At 48.4% G+C, this 18,695-nt stretch overlaps 1 protein-coding gene across 6 annotated transcripts in view; it reads left to right on the forward strand.

Annotated features, from left to right (window-relative positions):
* SPTBN1 (spectrin beta, non-erythrocytic 1) overlaps positions 1-18,695 on the forward strand; it is a 204,033-nt gene that overhangs the window by 158,414 nt on the left and 26,924 nt on the right. For 5 of the 6 annotated variants that reach the window (XM_032497549.1, XM_032497550.1, XM_032497551.1 and 2 more), the window contains 13 exons: positions 769-1,032; positions 2,221-2,445; positions 2,859-2,948; positions 3,109-3,390; positions 4,042-4,172; positions 5,410-5,614; positions 6,002-6,376; positions 10,190-10,434; positions 11,612-11,750; positions 12,527-12,611; positions 14,251-14,447; positions 15,542-15,654; positions 16,369-16,432. In XM_032497549.1, the coding sequence (XP_032353440.1) occupies positions 769-1,032; positions 2,221-2,445; positions 2,859-2,948; positions 3,109-3,390; positions 4,042-4,172; positions 5,410-5,614; positions 6,002-6,376; positions 10,190-10,434; positions 11,612-11,750; positions 12,527-12,611; positions 14,251-14,447; positions 15,542-15,654; positions 16,369-16,432 (2,415 nt within the window). Of the gene's footprint in view, positions 1-768; positions 1,033-2,220; positions 2,446-2,858; positions 2,949-3,108; positions 3,391-4,041; positions 4,173-5,409; positions 5,615-6,001; positions 6,377-10,189; positions 10,435-11,611; positions 11,751-12,526; positions 12,612-14,250; positions 14,448-15,541; positions 15,655-16,368; positions 16,517-18,695 lie in introns of those variants that run through there. The other variant, XM_032497554.1, reaches the window with a different exon arrangement.

Here is an 18,695-nt window from a genome sequence, read left to right on the forward strand (position 1 = left end):
ATTTAGCACAATTTTTAGCATATTTGAGTCGTATCTGACCACGAACAGAAGTTACACAGCCAGGAGCAGCCCCACCTCCATTTACCAACTCCTGACTTCAACCCAGCAGAAGGGAGAAAAGCAGAAACCCAGTCCAGTGGCACAAATCGCCTCCATTATCTTTTAATGAGTCCAGGGGTTTGATCTCTGTCGTGTCTCGTCTGCTGCACTCCATAGACCGTGGCCCGGGGCGGCGCCCTCACTGTTTGATCGTGTGACGTGTACTGGGCTGCAACAGAGACTGGTCAGCCCCAAGGATACAGAACTTAGAGAAACTTTAAAATGCATAATATTTCTATTTTTCCTGGGTGACTCCTGTATAGTAGACACGGTAATAATTTAAAATGTATGATTTTGGCACAGGTTCTTTGTAGCATAACTGAACGTGCGACGTTCCCCACCGTCCCTTCTCTTTCTCCACATTCTTTATATTGTTTCAGACTCTTAACTGTTAAAATAATGCATATGGTCTCTTGGGGGGTGATGTGAAGGGGATGAAGTTGTAGGTTATTAGCATTAAATGTCCCAAAGCCCCAGCAGTCACTTGGTGCTCCACTCCTGTGAAGGCCATAATAGACCGGGCCATTGTGGGTTTTATTGAGTCGGAACTGCGTGTGGAAAGACTGTGTGTGTGTTAAATGAGTAACTAAATCACAGATCAGATATCTCAGGTTTGTTTTTCAGTGACATCTATTCTCCTGAAAACTGTGTTTATGTGTGTTTTTCCAGGAAGGAATGCAGCTCATTTCAGAAAAGCCTGAGACAGAAGCCGTGGTGAAGGAGAAACTCACGGGTTTACATAAAATGTGGGAAGTCCTTGAATCCACCACCCAGACCAAGGCCCAGCGGCTCTTTGATGCAAACAAGGCTGAGCTCTTCACCCAGAGCTGCGCAGATCTGGACAAGTGGCTGCATGGCCTGGAGAGTCAGATTCAGTCTGATGACTACGGCAAAGATCTCACCAGCGTCAACATCCTGCTGAAAAAGCAGCAGGCGAGTGGGCGGGGCCAGTGCACTCTCGGGGCGGGGCTGTTTCCCTGCCCTTGTGCTCATAGTCTTAACTCGCAGCCCGGTTCTCAAATACCTGCTTCCTGTGCAAGGGATTTTAACCCAGCACAGTGGGCTCTGACAGTGTCCAGGACATTTGTAGAGTCAGGTGGAAAGACACAGCGTCACTAGGAGTACTGGGCATCCGTGCGTGAATCTTCTTTCACTATCATCTCAGTTGATGTAGTATCACCCTTCAACAGTTGAGTAAATATTCACTTCATTTAGTTCCGCAGTTTACGTGGAGAACATAGTCATACTCTCATACTTCACTATATAACCTGTAGATACGTGATAGTTACCTGAGTTGTTCAGGGTACCTTTTAGGTAAGAAATTTGGGGATGGGGGATTGCATCATGATAGAGCCCTTCTCAGGGCAAAAGAATTTACTTCGAATATAGGAGATAATAGCTCCAGTGAGGTTGACAAGCAAGTTGGTGACAGAACCTTCCAGGAGCTCCCCGGGCTCGGTTTGCAGGGCATGGCCGAGTCCTCTCCCACCTTAAGAAAGGAGTCAGTTTACTCCCAGAAGCTATCCCCTTGTCTCTAAGCCATCAGTACCTGGTCTTGCCAGGGCAATATTTCCTGAATGAAACACCTCTGCTTTTGCTTTTGCCTGTTTGCCTCATGTAAATACACAGTCAGTCTGTTTGCAGCTGATTATCCAGCATGTTTGAAAAGAATGATCAGTTTTCTGATTGAAGAAATCAAGAGATGGTAACATTAGCTGTCCTTCTGGCCTAAAAGAACTGGAAACCTAAGACTTGACACCTTCCTGCTGGTTAAGCTGTTTTCCAACATCCTTATGGCTTCTGAGCAGACAGATGAAGACTGTCCTTTCCACATAATTAATTCTTGTTTCCCCCATCATTTGCCTCCTAAGTTCCTGGATAAACTTGACTGTTGCTCCCAAGTTTTAGAAATCCTAGAACGGGTTTTTTTTTTTAAAGTCAGCTGACAAAGTGGCATGCTGATTGCTAGTTTGCGGAGGCGGAACCGTTTCTTAGGCTGTCACTGTGTTAGTTAATATTTCTCGAGCTTCCACTTGGGCTGATGCCAAAGGGGGACACATGTCGCACTGTCTGCGTTTCCCCTGACTCAGGTGTGAAGGTAGGTCTGTCTCCTGCCCTCAGATGCTGGAGAATCAGATGGAGGTGCGGAAGAAGGAGATCGAGGAGCTACAGAGCCAGGCACAGGCCCTGAGCCAGGAGGGGAAGAGCACGGACGAGGTGGACAGCAAGCGCCTCACCGTGCAGACCAAGTTCATGGAGCTGCTGGAGCCCCTGAACGAGAGGAAGCAGAACCTGCTGGCCTCCAAAGAGATCCATCAGTTCAACAGGGATGTGGAAGACGAGATCGTGAGTGACCCCTGCCTGCCCGCCTGGTGCCCACATTCCCGCTTCCATGCTCGACCCACCTCGGGCCGCGTTGGTTGGCTGAGCTCTGTGTATTCACACCAAGTACAACTCTTATTTTTCTGTCTGGTTTGCTAAAGATAATTCAAGGGTTTTGGTGCCCCTAGAATAGGAGTTGCAAAAACAGAGAATGAGAACTCACAGAGTCTGCCATGGAGGGTGAAGTGAGGGCTGAAGGCTATAGCCCCACCCTGTGTCGGAGAAGAAGGGCAGGTGCCCGCAGCCACCCTTCCCTATGGGATTAAACCCACTCTGTCTCTCAAGCGGGCCTCCCTGCTATCGTTTCCTGCTCTCATTTGCATCCAGTATTTGTTCTTTTTGAGCGGCCCTGACCACCTGTTTATAATTCCTTCCAGTTGTGGGTTGGAGAGAGGATGCCTTTGGCAACTTCCACAGATCACGGCCACAACCTCCAGACCGTGCAGCTGTTAATCAAGAAAAACCAGGTAAGCGTTTCCACCAGGGCCTACTCTGTCCAATAGATACTGGCTCCAGGTTACCGGGGAGAACGTGAGAGCTCTGAGGGCTGGCGGTTGGCCCTGGCCTCCACAGCGTGGCACAGGGGCATGCTGTTTGGTGAACCCCAGTGTGTCCCCGCTCCCACAGACCCTCCAGAAGGAAATCCAGGGGCACCAGCCTCGCATCGACGACATCTTCGAGAGGAGCCAGAACATCGTCGCCGACAGCAGCAGCCCCAGTGCTGAGGCCATCCGGCAGAGGCTGGCCGACCTGACGCAGCTGTGGGGCCTCCTCATCGAGGAGACGGAGAAGCGGCACCGGCGGCTGGAGGAGGCGCACCGGGCCCAGCAGTACTACTTTGATGCGGCTGAGGCCGAGGCGTGGATGAGCGAGCAGGAGCTGTACATGATGTCAGAGGAGAAGGCCAAGGTAAGGAAGCTGAGCCCCAGCCCTGCCCTGACTGACCAGACTCCAACTTGTTCTCTGCTGCTGGTGGCATCTCTATGAATCATTGCACTGTTGCCTTGGTCACAGGGGCAGCATGGTGCGTAGAGGTAGCTGGAACCTGGCTGTTTGTCCCTTGATGTTGATGCAGAATTTTCTTCTCTGAATCCTGGCATGTCATTAAGACTGGGTTCATCCTGCCCTTTTTTTCTAAACAGAAATTTGCCGGAGTCTTTCTTTGACAACATACAAGGTGCTTATGAAACAGTTTCAGAGTATGTGACAGTATTCCCACGAGAACATCGTCTATGTGTCTGTTAGACTGAGAAGCATCTCAGGCAGCCGGGCCCCTTGGCTTGTTTGCCTGGGCTTCCCCCCATTCTGCAGAGGGTCCTGCAGAGGGTCCTCATCAGCCTGCATCATCCTCATGGTCGCCTTTCAGAGGCTCTCGCAGTCCAGTCCACATTGATGCTCTTGAAGAGCTTTGCGTCCCACTGCCCTCAGCCCCTCGAGGATCTTTTCTTTCTGATGAGTCTTCCTCCTGCCCCGGCCCCGCCCCATGCAAAGGTCCCTCTTTAAGGTGGTGTCAGGTGGGGGGGGCGTGGCTGTGGTTGTGACAGCCCCTTCTGTTGGCAGGATGAGCAGAGTGCCGTCTCCATGTTGAAGAAGCACCAGATCCTGGAACAAGCCGTGGAGGACTATGCAGAGACGGTGCATCAGCTCTCTAAGACCAGCCGGGCCCTGGTGGCTGACAGCCACCCTGAAAGGTGAGTGCCGTCCTGTAAAGATGAGACCCACCCAGCAGTTCCTCCCACTCAGGGCCTCTTGCTCTGACCCATGAGAAGAAAATGGCAGCGTTCATCGTGAGTAACTGGGAATGTAGGTCTTTGGGAAGCATTTTTACAGCAGATCCAGTAGGCCTGTGCTGAATAGGAAGGGTGAACTGTTATTTAATCCACAGGAGGTATTTCCTAACATGCTTCCTGTTGGCCAAGACTTACTGAGAGTTGATTGGTGTCGTGAGTCAGAAGTACAGACTGACCTGCACACATAAACAGGTTGTCAAAACACCTACCCCTGGGTTGAAAAGTGATCCAGTTCAGGAAAGTAATTATTATTTTTAAGAGAGTGGTGTATAAGAAGACACAGATCTGTAAAATAAAAGAACTCCCGGGAAGAACAAAGTTAATACCACCTTCTAACTCTTAAACATCAAGGCTTGAGAATGCCTCAGGGATAAGGGAGAAAGAGGGCTGTGTGTGGTACTCCTGCCCTGTTACAGACTGGGCTCACTTTCCTGGCCCTCATTTTCGGCTTTCTCAGTAACTGCCTTTTATGACTCAGGAGTTGGCTTTGTGCATTAACCCAGGCAGGTTGGAGATAAGGCCAGTGGCTGTGTTGGTGTAGGGGTTCTTTCAGGTGTTGGTGGTCAGGAGTCCCAGGAAAGTCGCCCTCCTCATTGCCAAGGACAGGCACCAGCAAGTCCTTGTCCCTCCTGCTGAAAGACAGTCATTCTCAGGGAAGTTGGAGGGTGGGGGTGGATGCAGTGCCCCCAGGCAACGGAGCAGCAGGGCCCACCCTCCTGGCGGGGAGGAGCACAAAGCCAGAGAAGGTCAAGGTGCATGCAGACAGGGATGTCATTTTCCCTTTGGCCCAATGGCACCTGAGAACAGAGGACGGCCCCGGATCTTGGGTGAACTTTTAACATCAGAGGAAATCCTGATGTACAGAGCCAGCAGTGCCGTGTTAAGGCGTCTCTCCCCCTCCTCTGTCACCACAAGCAGGGTGGCCTTTGTCCTTAATTGCTGTGTTTTATTAGATGTTGTCTCTATCACTTGAAGTTGAGGTGAAATTTCAGAGTTCCGTTTTTTAGGTTAAATAGGTTCACCTAAAGTTTGCTTTGAGAAGTTATACAGAATGTGCTCTCTTGGCGCTTCCCCCTCATTTGTTGTCTCCCTGAAGAAGATGTATCATTATGGCCCCTCTCCCACCCCCTCCCCGCAGTGAGCGCATCAGCATGCGGCAGTCCAAGGTGGACAAACTCTACGCGGGCCTCAAGGACCTCGCTGAGGAGAGGAGGGGCAAGCTGGACGAGAGGCACCGGCTGTTCCAGCTCAACCGGGAGGTGGACGACCTGGAGCAGTGGATCGCCGAGAGAGAGGTGGTCGCAGGCTCGCACGAACTGGGGCAGGACTACGAGCACGTCACGGCAAGTACCACGGGCAGGGTGCCAGTGGGTGCGCTGTGTGTGGTGGATTATGGAAGCCTGTTTGCCTTCCTTGTCTGCAAGCAGAGAAGACATCCCGGACTCGACTTGAATCAAAGGTCACAGGGTTTCGTTTCAACTCAGCATTTTTCTCTCCTGGCCACTTGGAGGTTGCCTAACTTGTGCTCCCTCTTCTCCACTGGTCAAAGGAGATGGAGCCCGTGCCCTAGTCGACTGCAGTGTAGAACAAGACGGAAGCCTGACTGATAAGAGGCTTTAGAGCTGAAATCTGTTAAGTCAAGAGTTTCTTTCCAAAGGGCATTCATGTGATCAAGGAATAAAGTGTTCACCATCATCACACTGATTTCTTTTCACTCATCCCCATTTCAGATGCTGCAGGAACGATTCCGGGAGTTTGCCCGTGACACGGGAAACATTGGGCAGGAGCGCGTGGACACGGTCAATCACATGGCGGACGAACTCATCAACTCTGGACATTCAGATGCCGCCACCATCGCCGAGTGGAAGGACGGGCTCAATGAAGCCTGGGCTGACCTCCTGGAGCTCATCGACACAAGGACACAGATCCTCGCCGCCTCCTATGAACTGCACAAGTTTTACCACGATGCCAAGGAGATCTTCGGTCGCATCCAGGACAAACACAAGAAACTCCCCGAGGAGCTCGGGAGAGATCAGAACACAGTGGAGACCTTACAGAGGATGCACACCACATTTGAGCACGACATCCAGGCTCTGGGCACCCAGGTAGGTGGGGGCGCCGCACAGGGGTGCTGGGAGGTTATCTTGCCAGACAGCATCTTTGTACTTCTCTGATGCATCTCTCTCCAGTCCTTGGCTCCTCAGAACTTGCCTCAGAAAATTGCCCACATTAAACACACATGCATATGCTCACACACAAACACACTCACATTGTTGTAATGTTCCATTTGGGAGAACTTACCAGTGCATGAAATTCTAAGTTTGCCACAGTTGCAGACATTGTTAGATGAACATCCCCATGATTAAAATAAAGTAGGTACACGCACAAAGAATTGCAAGTTACAAGTTTTCTCAAAAAGAATTTGTATTACGTTGGTGTATCCATCCAGAATAATTTCTGAAACAATACCATACTATTTTCCATCAACCAGAGTCTGAGTTATATATCCAAGGAGAGAGAAAGCAAAATTCTAATGTTTTAATATGCCTGGTCTTCCCCCACCCCAGTATAAAGGGGGAACACTACGACTTTGTTTAAAAGATGTCTGACAAAGTGATAACAACATGACATTAAGGATCTGTGGTATAACCACTCCCTAGTTCACACTCATTCTGTGTAGTTTCTTGTTTAGCCTTATGTCTGTTAGGTGAAAAATAAATTGTGTCTGTTTTTTCCCCTAAAATTTCATGGTCCTAGAGAAGAAGTCAGTTTCCTTCGAGATACCAGCCCTGAGGATGTCAGGGGGTTTGTTCTTATCTGTCAGAAGTGCACTGACGATCTCGTGCAGGGGTTGGCAGGCTTCTCTGTGGATGCCCTGATAGTATGTTCTCGGCTTTGTGGGACGTACAGTCCTTGTTGCAACTGCTCAGCTGTGCTGTTGTAGCACACAGCAGCCGTAGACAATCCGGAAGTGAGGGTGTGGCCGTGTGCCAGCGAATCTTTATTTATAAAAACACACAGCCCAGATTCCGCTGCAGGCCACCCCCAATGAGGTGCGTCAGCCTTGGCCCCACTCTTGTGTGTGCATTGGGGTTTGCTCTGTGGAGGGACCACCTTTACTGCCATTGTCCTCTGAATTTGCCCCTTCTCACAGCAGAGGTAGGTCACAACTAGGGCTCCGTTCAGATTTAGGTGGCTTCAGCTTTTCCATCAAGGAGGCAGGTGTGGAGGGAATAGTTAAAAGAGATACACAGAGTGGCTGAGGGCCTGCATCATGCAGGATTTAAAAGGGCTCATTGTGCATTGTGAGCGTTTCCAGGCTTTCCTTCAGAGCTGGTGGACCCCCCAGCTCTGTGGAAACCCACCATTCTGAAACTTGTCAGCTTTCTGTTCAGCATTTTTCATTGCACGTGATGTCACCGTGTGAACACGCAGGGAGCCTGAACCATACAGTCTGACGTGCGCTCAGAGCAAGGCCACCAGAGACGGGCAGACCTTGGACTGAATTGGACAACAGTCCTGTGTGGCTGCAAGTTTAATTTCCCGCCTTGAGCTTCAGTTCCTTGATGCTTTAAGGACTGACATGGGTGCAGAACGTATGCTATCACAGGAGCTCTGAATGTTCTCAACTATTGTTATATTTTTAAAATGCTCAGGGGAACTTTTGGAATGCCTGGGAGCCTGATTAGCAGCAGGTCTCTCCTCTGCACCTCTGAAACCGTTTACTTCTAGAGCTTCAAGAGACTCTAGAGATGATGGAGTTGCTCCCTCATCTTTTCATTAAACCACTTCACTTTGTGAGGCTCAGAGAGATGAGGGAGCCCACTGAGGGTCCAGGAATATTCGGGGCAGGAATCTGCTCCATCAGGCCTGACAGCCCACCTTACAGCACCCGCCAGGCCAGGCTATTTCAGCTACAAACTCTGCAAGCCTGCAGTTAGAACAGAGCTAGAGCAGCAGGGAAGACATGTGGTGCAGGCTCCCAGAAGCTGGTGGCATCTGACAGCTCCTTGGCCGTTATGCTCCTGTGCCAGCCTGACCCGCCCCCAGTCTCTCTTCATGGGGCCATGGGGTTTGAGGAAACCACTCAGCCTGTGCCTCTGATGATGATCTTCAGTGACTTCTCAAAGCAGTAGTTAATTCTTGTGAGAATCTCCACTTTTGCTATCCTTTCTCCACCTTTTTTGTTGTTGTTGTTGTGAGAACAAATTAAAAACAGCCAGAGGCAGAGTTTTTTTTTCCTTCTCTTTTCTACTTGTTTGGAAAGATTTGATTAGTTGTGTAGCTTTTCAGATAATTTCCTAGGAACTTGCTCATTGTAATTTCAGTTATACCTGAGCCATAATTAAGGAGTATTTCCAAAATTCTCTTAGGATATGGAAATCAAATCACCATGGAAACCAAACCCCACTGATTCTTTGCATCATTTGCAGTTTTCTTTACCTACCACCACCTAAAGCCGTTTTGTGTGGTCAGGGTCAGTGGTCCACCTCCCTCAGCCCCAGTGTTGTCCATCCATCTCGTGGTGTTTCTTCACGTCCTCCCCTCACAGGCATCTAAAGACTGCTATTGTCCAGGACAGCCGTTGTCTTTGGACTCTGATCAGTAGATGAAGACCGAGTATCATTACATTCCCCCATATGTGTATATACATTTTTCATTAAAAGCTGTATCTGTGGAGGGCACTACTAATACTTTATGTACTTTGTATAAAACATAAGAGAAGGAAATGTTCAGATATAAAATAAGGCCTGGTTACTAGTTTGCTTTGTAAAGGTGTCTCTCCCCGCCACACCCCCAACAAAAGGTGAAAGTCTCTTCTTTTCTCCCTCTTTTCCCACGGAAAGTAGGTATCGCTGCACTTGGCTTTTTCTCCATAGCCGTCCTCCCGGGGCACTTTCCATGTAAGCTCGCAGAGCAGAGCCCTTCCTCGTTCTTCTTTGTGACCACCTGGGAGCCTCCGGTGCGGAGGTGCTATCCTAATTTAACCAGCCCCTCACTGATGGACGTTCAATTTATTTTCAGTCTTTTGCTTTTAGAGACACTGCTGCAGTAAATAACCTTATGTGTATTTCATTTCCTAAGAGTGCAATATACATAGGGTAAATTCTCCAAAGTGGAATCATAAAATCAGAAAGCACATGCCTTTGTACGTTTGGTGGATACTGCCCACACCTCCTATAGGAGCTGCAGCCTTTTGTCCTGTCAGCAGTGAAGCCGCACCACTGGCAGATAAATCATCAAGCTTGAATTTTTGCCGACTAAGTGATGGCAAGTTACAGCATCTCCATGTAGCATCTTTTCCTAAGACTCATTTGCATTTCCTGTTCTCCAAAGTTTTTATTGAAATTTGTCCAGTTAAAATTTCACCTTCTTTGGCATCAGTTACATTAAATGCTGCATTTTGTTTTTCAAGTTGAAATGTCCCATTGTGGGAGCTTTTATAGGTGATCGTGTATTGTTTTCAGCAAAAACATCACATAGCAACAAAAGGGTGTTTTCAAAACGTGTTCTTCATGGCAGTTTCTCATTCATGATTTTAAAAAGTGCAGAAACAGATTGGGCGTTTATTTCTAAACATACTGGATATGTACTGTGTTTTTCTATACAGTCTTTACACCCCTGGCCACCTTCAGGGACCTTTCCTGACCCAGATCTCCTGTCTGCATCTGTGTAGCATTTTATTTGTCTTAGCATTAGTGCAGAACTTCAGAATATAGTAAACCTGGGCTTTTCTGACTTGGATCTTCCCCAAAAAATTGTGAGCTGCTTCTGGATGGGGGAGCCCCATTTTGACTCAGTGCTTTTATCAGTGCAAAGGTGGAACAGTGTGTGGCGAGTATAGAGGGAGTGGGCGGCAGGCGACTGAGCAGGGGCCCAGCCCTCTGACCTGGCTTGTCTCCCCCGTGGCTTTGCAGGTGAGGCAGCTACAGGAGGATGCGGCCCGCCTCCAGGCAGCCTACGCGGGTGACAAGGCCGACGACATCCAGAAGCGGGAGAACGAGGTCCTGGAAGCCTGGAAGGCCCTGCTGGACGCCTGTGAGGGACGCAGGGTGCGGCTGGTGGACACGGGGGACAAGTTCCGCTTCTTCAGCATGGTCCGCGACCTCATGCTGTGGATGGAGGATGTCATCCGGCAGATCGAAGCCCAGGAGAAGCCCAGGTAATGCTGCCGGCCTCCCGGACGTGTGGGAGCACATCAGGCTCCCTGACCCTGGGGCCCCAGCCTGAGAGCTTTGAGGCCAGAGCAGGGGCGGGGAGGAGTCCTGGGGGAGCCGCCGCTGTTTCACTTGTCTCCTGCACATGATTGTCAGCGAGTGAGGCACCTATGCTGTGAAGCCCTCCCTTTTTCCCCCTCCCAGCCCTGTCCTCCTGGTCCACGCTCAGCCGGGCCCGCCTGCCCTCGTCTGCAGGCCTCGTGCTTCCCAGCAGCTGCACACCTTGGGCATGATTAGCTCCGCTCACCATGGGAATGAGATGGCTTTTCTGAGTTTTCTTTCCTGTGTCTGTTACATTGAAAACCACCGTATCCTTTTTTATACACATTACTAAAGGCGCCTCTTACCCTCAACACCTGCTTTAATGGTGTCTTGGGATTCTTATTTAATATTTGTTCTATATCTTCTCTTTGGCTGCATTTCATGCAGAGCAGTGAGGAGAAGCTGGTAGATGAACAAGCAGACACATAGAAACCCCCCCCCCGTCCACCCCCGCCACTGCCAGCCCCCAGCGTAACTGAGAAATGGACTCTGCCCCAAGAGGAGAAATGTATTTGTTATATACAATAGAGTAGTTGTGTTTCCTTAGGTCAGCACTTCACGGCCAGTAGGTTTTGATTGGGAAGAAGTTCTCACAGCTCATTTCTTGGCTGGTTTCTGCACTGTATGTCTTCATGTCTAAATCAGGAGACAGTATTTGCTGCTCTCTGAAATATACATGTCCTGAACCTTTGGCAGCTAACTTATTGGGGTCCAACTGGGGACTCCTGTTACAGCCTCTGCACCTCTTGAAGAGTCTGAATTGCGTTATAAAGTAGAAGTGTGAACGGAAATCCAGTGGTTTTTCTGGTCTCCACCTGGCAACAATTTTGAATTATTCCGAGCACACACACACACACATAAATAAAAGTAGCTTTATTCTCAGTGTCAGGTTGCATGGCTGGTCCTGCATTACACCGCTGTACTGTAGCTCAGTGACCCATCCTGAGCCCAGACTGTGAATCAGACCTGAAACGCACTCTGTGCCGCCAGTTTCCTTCAAACCAACTGCATGTTTTGAAACCCACACGTTTATTTGAAAAGCTTCATTTCCTAAAGGAAGTGTTATTTGTCTAATTTTAGGGATGTATCATCTGTTGAACTATTAATGAATAACCACCAAGGTATCAAAGCTGAAATTGATGCTCGTAATGACAGTTTCACAACCTGCATTGAACTTGGGAAATCCCTGCTGGCAAGGAAGCACTACGCATCCGAGGAGGTAAGATGGACGCCGCTCTGCCCTGGGGTCCCTGGCGTGAGTGCAGCTGGTGTGCAGGTGTAAAATGACTGTTTTGTGAGTATGTGTGTCTGTGCGTGTCTCTGTCCTCATATACATGTACACACACTGATAGGTACTTCTGAACTGCTTGCCTTTTTCCTGTGTGTGTGGAGTCAGACAGCTGGGCAAGACTCTAGGTGCAGAGCCAATAAATCTGTGGCACAGAAGACAATTTTTGAGGGCCCCCAGTTGAGGGTTCATCCTCTCTCACCTCCTCCATCCATCCTCCCTCTGGGTGACACCCCCTTCTCTGTCACACATGCCCCAGATCAGTTTGCTCTTTGGTGGATAATTGCTAATTCGAGTTAGGGTGCTGGTAATGGAGTGGTGAGGGGTGCCTCAGCGTGTGGCCCCTCCCAGGGTCTGGACAGGCTCTCGGAGAGCTCGGGGCTTCGCCTGTCTCTTCATCCCTCTCTTCCTGAGTAAGCCCCTGAGTCTGGCAGGGAGGGCTCAGTGTGTTGTTAGCCTCCTCGCAATTAAGCAGCTTCAGGTGGAGCCTGGCCTTCCTCCCAGCCCCTTCTGGAAGGAACGTCGCCACACCTTCCTCTCCTGTCCTAGTGCGCAGATAGACTGAGCGGGTCTCTAGATGTTTCCTGGCTTAGTGGTTGTCTCTACGCAACGTGTGTTTTTCTTCTGTGAAGTGGCCCATCGAAGGGCGGACTAGGAGGGTGTGGTACATTCCATTAAGATGTCCTGGGGTCCTTCTTTTCTCACAGATCAAGGAGAAGTTACTGCAGTTGACAGAGAAGAGGAAAGAAATGATTGACAAGTGGGAAGACCGATGGGAGTGGTTGAGACTGAGTAAGGACGTGCTTAATGTCTCTGCTCTTTTTGGTTACGGTGCACTGAAAGCATGCGAGTTTATTTTAATTGACTTGATACGATGTTTATCACTTAATGATTTTTGGAGTTTTTCTAAATGCTTCTTTTTTAATGTGCTATTTCACCACGTCACGTTAGTAAGTATTTTTAAGTAGTTCCCAGCAGCATATTCACTATGTTTCTATCCCACGATTGATCTGGATGTTGTAAGCAGGGTTTGGGTGTTCAGGAACCGTGTGGAGAGGACAGAATGTGGCATCCCTCGGGAAAGGTGCAAATAAGGCCTCTCGTTCTTGTCTTGAAGGAGGATCGTTACTGCAGGGTCAGGAGGATGGAAAGTTGGCTTAATTAGGTCTTACGAAAGCTAACAATGGTAAAGATTTTGTAGTGGACTGGACATTATTCTGAGTGTTTCAGACACTCTTCTCTGTTTACTCCCCGCAGTAACCCTCTCAGGTAGATTCTGCTTTTAATCTCATTTTATAAAGGAATATGTGAGCTAACACAGAGCTCCTAATACACAGCACTGGGAACAGCATTCATAGCTGGTATGAACACTGACAGTAGCCCCGCTGATGACTATTTACCACACTTTGCCATTCCTTGTTTGGGGCTCTGGGCTCTGTCCTTGCATTGTAACCCCATTGTCAAACAGCAGGGGTGCCTTCTAGAAGCAGAATCCAAGGGGCCTTTTCTGAAAGATGTGGTGGAGGCACCTCAACTCTTGAAAAAGAAATCCCACTTTTGACCGTTCTTTGGATGAGGATTTGGTCCATAAATTTTGCCAATGGCCAGGGCAGGTTCAGTTCAGTTCAGTTCAGCAAAACCCAGGTGATGCCCCACTGTGAGCTAGGCACCAGGTTGTACGCTGGGCATTCCTGATGAGGTAACATGTCCCTAGTGCAGAGCTGAGCTTTGACCTGCTTCTCACGGCTGCAGTGGATGGAGGTCATGCTGTGTTCCTCCCGTGTGGAGGGGGCAGGGTGGACAAAGCAGAAGCCTTAGCCCGCACTGTCCCCACTTCCTACAGTGCTCCCAGATCCTCCCCTCCCTCTCCGCCCTCTGAGGAAAACATAGCACTTCCACCCCAGAAAGGGTGACCAATGCGTGGCTGCTCCGTCAGCATCATCTGGCTGTGCATAGATTGCAGATTGCTACAGGGCTGTGGGGCTTACCTCACTGAAGCAGGGCTGGATAAGCAGAGTATACCTTCCAGTTCTGCACGATCATAGAGTAGCCACTGTCCACGTGGGGCTCTTCAGAGCTTGAAATGTGGCTGGTCCAAACTGAGATATGCTCTGAGTATGAAACACACATTGGATTTCAAAGACAGAAGAAAAAAGATACAACACAGCTCAGTAATTTTTTCATACTGATTACATGTTGAAATGATAACGGTTCGCTATATCAGGTTGTCCAAAAACAGGCTTTTGAAATTAATTTCACCCATCTTTAACGTGGCTAGTGGAAACGTTAAAGTTGCGCACGTAGCTCACAAGGCTCTTGTGTTGGACGGCGCTGTTCTAGGCCGGACTGTAAATTGGGGCCCCGCAGCTGCCACCAGAGGGCAGTGCCACCCCCGCCTGCCCTCCACACTCACTCTTGGCTCCCTGTGCAGTCTTGGAGGTCCATCAGTTCTCAAGGGACGCCAGCGTGGCCGAGGCCTGGCTGCTCGGACAGGAGCCATACTTGTCCAGCCGAGAAATAGGCCAGAGCGTGGACGAGGTGGAGAAGCTCATCAAGCGCCACGAGGCTTTTGAAAAGTCTGCAGCGACCTGGGATGAGAGGTTCTCCGCCCTGGAGAGGCTGACAACGGTAAGCGGCCACTGGGAGCCGGGGCGCTGTGCCCCTGGTGCCCATGGGCAGCCTCTTCCTGCTCACTTCCTAGGCTGGGGAGTTCACCTCGTGGCTCTGTTCATAGCAGCAGGAAGGGTCTTCCTGACGATGGTGTTTCTCTTGGTACAGGACCTCGGGAGCCTGTCCGGGGCTACTGCCCCCTCATTCACCTTCTGGACCCCTGGATCTGTGATCACTTCCTGTCTGGGAACTGATTGATTGATCAGGGTTTGCTTTTCTTTTTTGATCTGCTTTTCCTCCTAGAAGCTGTGGTTTCTAGGAAGTACAGCCTTACAGTTTTCTCTGATTTCAGAATTAGAAGTCCCATCAAATAGCAGCAGCTTGATCCTAGACCACTGAAAATTCTCCCCATTCCTAATAACCTCTTCTGCCAAAATAAAGGCCTGAGAATAGGGCTTGCTCACTGGTGTTCTCTCCCAAGACACTCTGACTCCTGGTGGAAGGCTGATTCTTTAACGATGTACAAAAATGGTGTTCCTTCTGCTTTCTACAGTTCTGGGCATCTAAAATGTACCTGCATACATTTGTGTTAAAATGGAATACTTCTGGTACATGCATATTGCTTGTATTTCATTTCCATAGCTTTTTTTTTTTTTAATGTGTTTGGGGTAGGAGGGGGTTGAGTCCCTACCATGGCACAGGAAACCTCCCTGGGAGTCATTGCAGCTCTGTCTTAGTGGGGTTTGTCTGAGCTCTGATGGGATGTCCGGCACAGACCCTCAGGCTCAGGTGCTGTCTTCCTACGCAAAGTTGAGAGCTGCAGAGTTCATTCAGAGATTGAACCCAACGACCCAGGGGGCACACAAAACTCAGGGATTCTGCCAGCCCCCAGAACAGACCTGTCTCATCACTAAGACCTTTGTTTCCTGTGCTTTGGGGTTGTTGCTGCAGTTCCTATGACCTTCATGTGATTTTTGCTGAGGTTGTCAGAGCTTCTGGTTGTCCACTGTGCTCCAGTGTGACACACTCAGACAGGAGAGCTCACCCAGAACCCTTGCCTTAAAAGAGGTGGAGTTCGGGGCTCTGCTGAGCATCGCTGTGTTCTCCTTCAGTTGGAGTTACTGGAAGTGCGCAGACAGCAAGAGGAAGAGGAGAGGAAGAGGCGGCCGCCTTCTCCCGAGCCGAGCACGAAGGTTTCCGAGGAGACCGAGTCCCAGCAGCAGTGGTGAGTCATGGGCGTTCTCAGCTTCCGGGGCACGGGAGGTTTAGGGAGCGCGTTTCCTGAGCCCGTGCTGCGCTAGGCCCTTCCTGTTAATCATGTCCGTAGACTGTTCAGATTCCACGCAGTCACCTCTGGACCATGTTTGGGGACACTGACTTGTCCAGTCACGGTGCTGCGTCGGCAGCAAACATGGAACGTAGACAGCGCTCCTCTGCTGTGTGCATGCGTGTCCATACACATGTGTGCACGTTCACACTCATTAAGAGTTTCCATACGAAATGGATGGAGGGAACCGCCCAGATGTCAGGCCAGTGACTGTGTGGTGGTGCTTTCTGAAAGATCGAGTGACTTCATACAAAAGACAGAAGAAGTCACTCTTATTTCTGAAAGGCCAGTTATTTTCCTGTGGCCAAGCTCTGTGACAACCCCTAGTGCCACCTTTATGGGCAGGGAGGGGTCCTGCCTGTGGGCTTACTCTCTATCTAGGGTGGATTTGAAACACTTGGGGAAGTTTTTAAAAAAGAAATCTCATTATGTAAAAGAGGGTTGCGTGTGGTTTTCTGAGAGAAAGCCTGTGGTAACGTTGACTTGTGTTCTCCCCCGTCCTGTCCTCCTCGTCCTCTCTTTCTCTTGTCTTCTTCTTCCTTCCCTTCCCCTCCCACCGTCCCCCTCTCCTTCCCTCCACTCCTCTGTCTTCTTCTCCCCTTTTCCCAACAGGGATACTTCAAAAGGAGAGCAAGTTTCCCAGAATGGTTTACCGGCTGATCAGGGATCTCCACGGGTTAGTTACCGCTCTCAAACCTACCAAAACTACAAAAACTTTAATAGACGGACAGCCAGTGACCAGCCGTGGTCTGGACTGTGAAGTTCGCTACCGTTTGTCAAGAACCACTCTTTCCAAATCCTGTTGGTTTGACCTTTTGGCTTCCACTTCACCCACAGTGTTAAAATTTTACTTAATTCATAGCCTTCCTTGGTTTCATATTTGTTTGCGTTTAATTCATGTTTATTTGAGTCTTTTAACTGATGGATGCTCAGTTGCCTGAAAGCAGCATACGTATTTTTTGTTTATTTATCGTGAGCTTTTTACTTTATTAAGATTTTGCAGCAAAAGCCTTACGTGAGTAATTGAAATTAAGTGAGATTACAACAAAATGAAGAAGAAAACTAGAATCCGACAGGTATGACGCACCCAGTTATACTAACAGAGCGCAGTACCGCACTATACCTAGCCCCCTTTACAGACGCTATTAACCTGCAGTAGTTTACCAGTAAGTAGGAAGACTGGTGTATAAGGAAGCAGACTTTCAGTACTAGGATTAAAACTTATAGTCAGCTGTGTAACATTCCATGAAAGATTCATTCATTTTTTGAAAACAAAACAAAACAAAACAAAAAAACCCAACAGTTGAATCTACTTTGGAAGCTATTTTAATTTTAGGCCCAGAATCTGAAACATTTTAAGATCCTCGGATCATTTGTTCCTTTTTTACAAACCCGTTCCTCTGTTACTTTCTTCTGCCAAGTCCCGAGCTGGGAACTCCAGGCTGACTTGCGGCAGAGAGCACAGCCGGCCTCGGGTCAGGGCAGGCGTGACAGCACTTCTCGGCCTGTTTCAGAAGCCTGCCTACCAGACTTCCTGGCCTCCCCATACAGTTGATGACTTCAGGGTGTCAAACTGTTTAAATTTTTCAAACAAGTGGAACAAAAGCCATTCTGGTTCGCCCTGATGACTTGAACCCGTGCCCTTGGTGGACCAACCGGGAGCCGTTGCGTGTGTCCCAGCTCTAGAAGTCCTTTCAGTGTCTCCGTAGACAGAAAGGCCGTTGTACGTCTTGTACGGATCTTCTGATTCGTTTTTCATTTTCTTACAACTTTTTTGTGGCGCTCTCTAATGAGTCTTCTAGGATGGCATTTATCAGACCACCAGCAGGAATCGAAAATGTTTTAACAGAAATTCTGTTCCTTAGGAATAGAAGCTAATGAGGAGGTGATTTTCTGGTACTGAAAAGTGCAAAACCAAACCAGATCCGTATCATGTCAAAGCCTTGGGAGACATTCACTTGCTCATTTGCCATATTTAGATGTTAGTGGAATCAGAAAACCTGTTTTGATATGTGTTCTCCATGAGTTAAGTCTAATTTGTCTTTTCATTTCATGATGCATGTCTTTTTTTTTTTCTTTTGTCAGGATAACATCATATAGCATCTTGTTTGTTTTTTCCTTATTTCTATGTACATATCTATCTACTTGCGACTGTAGATGGGTATATAGATAGATGCCAAGCTTCTTCTGTTCTGGGGGTAGTCCGCACCATTATTGGGTCTCTGCCTTAAAACACACCAAAATTCATTTTAGAACAAAACTACTGCTTCATCTTTGGTCTTTAGGAGCATGTGTTTCTGGCTCCAAATTATATGTGTCATTGGTCTATATGTATATATGTGATGTGTCCATATATATATATGTTTAAATTTTGTATCATCAGGATTAACATCCAATTTTATGCTTTTTATACTCAGAAGACCAAAAAAAAAGAAAATGCCACATGAGCACACAGGAAAGGAGTGCTAAGATGTTTTTGGCATTTGTTCTCATGCCTGTTTTATCTAGATTTTTAAATTGTAGCTTGCCAGAAAAAAATTTTTAATTGTGATTGGATTGTATCAGAAGAAGAAAAGCTCTTTTCATTTGTTTTTTTCTGAGTTACGGTGCAGAGACTCAAGTTAATGAACTTGAAAGTAATAGTGTTGCTTCGTACACTTAGAAAACCAATCAGGTGTTTCTTGTGCTACTAGTTGTCACGTTGCATTTATGTTCACCTCCTGATTGAAATATCTCAGGTGTACCGAGCCACTAAAGCACTCTGGACTAATCGCTAAAGAGAAGCAATGTGGGTGGGGGTGGGGGTGTATCCACATGTACCCACTGTTTGGTCACAGCACTATGATTTGCTTTTGATGTTTGTCTCTAGTGGCGTGTTGTCTGTTGGCATGCTTAAGTACATGTCCATTAAAATTCATTTTGTTCCTTTTATTTTCCTT

The sequence above is a fragment of the Camelus ferus genome, chromosome 15 (assembly GCF_009834535.1).
Source record: "Camelus ferus isolate YT-003-E chromosome 15, BCGSAC_Cfer_1.0, whole genome shotgun sequence".
In the NCBI taxonomy this organism is placed as follows: domain Eukaryota; kingdom Metazoa; phylum Chordata; class Mammalia; order Artiodactyla; family Camelidae; genus Camelus; species Camelus ferus.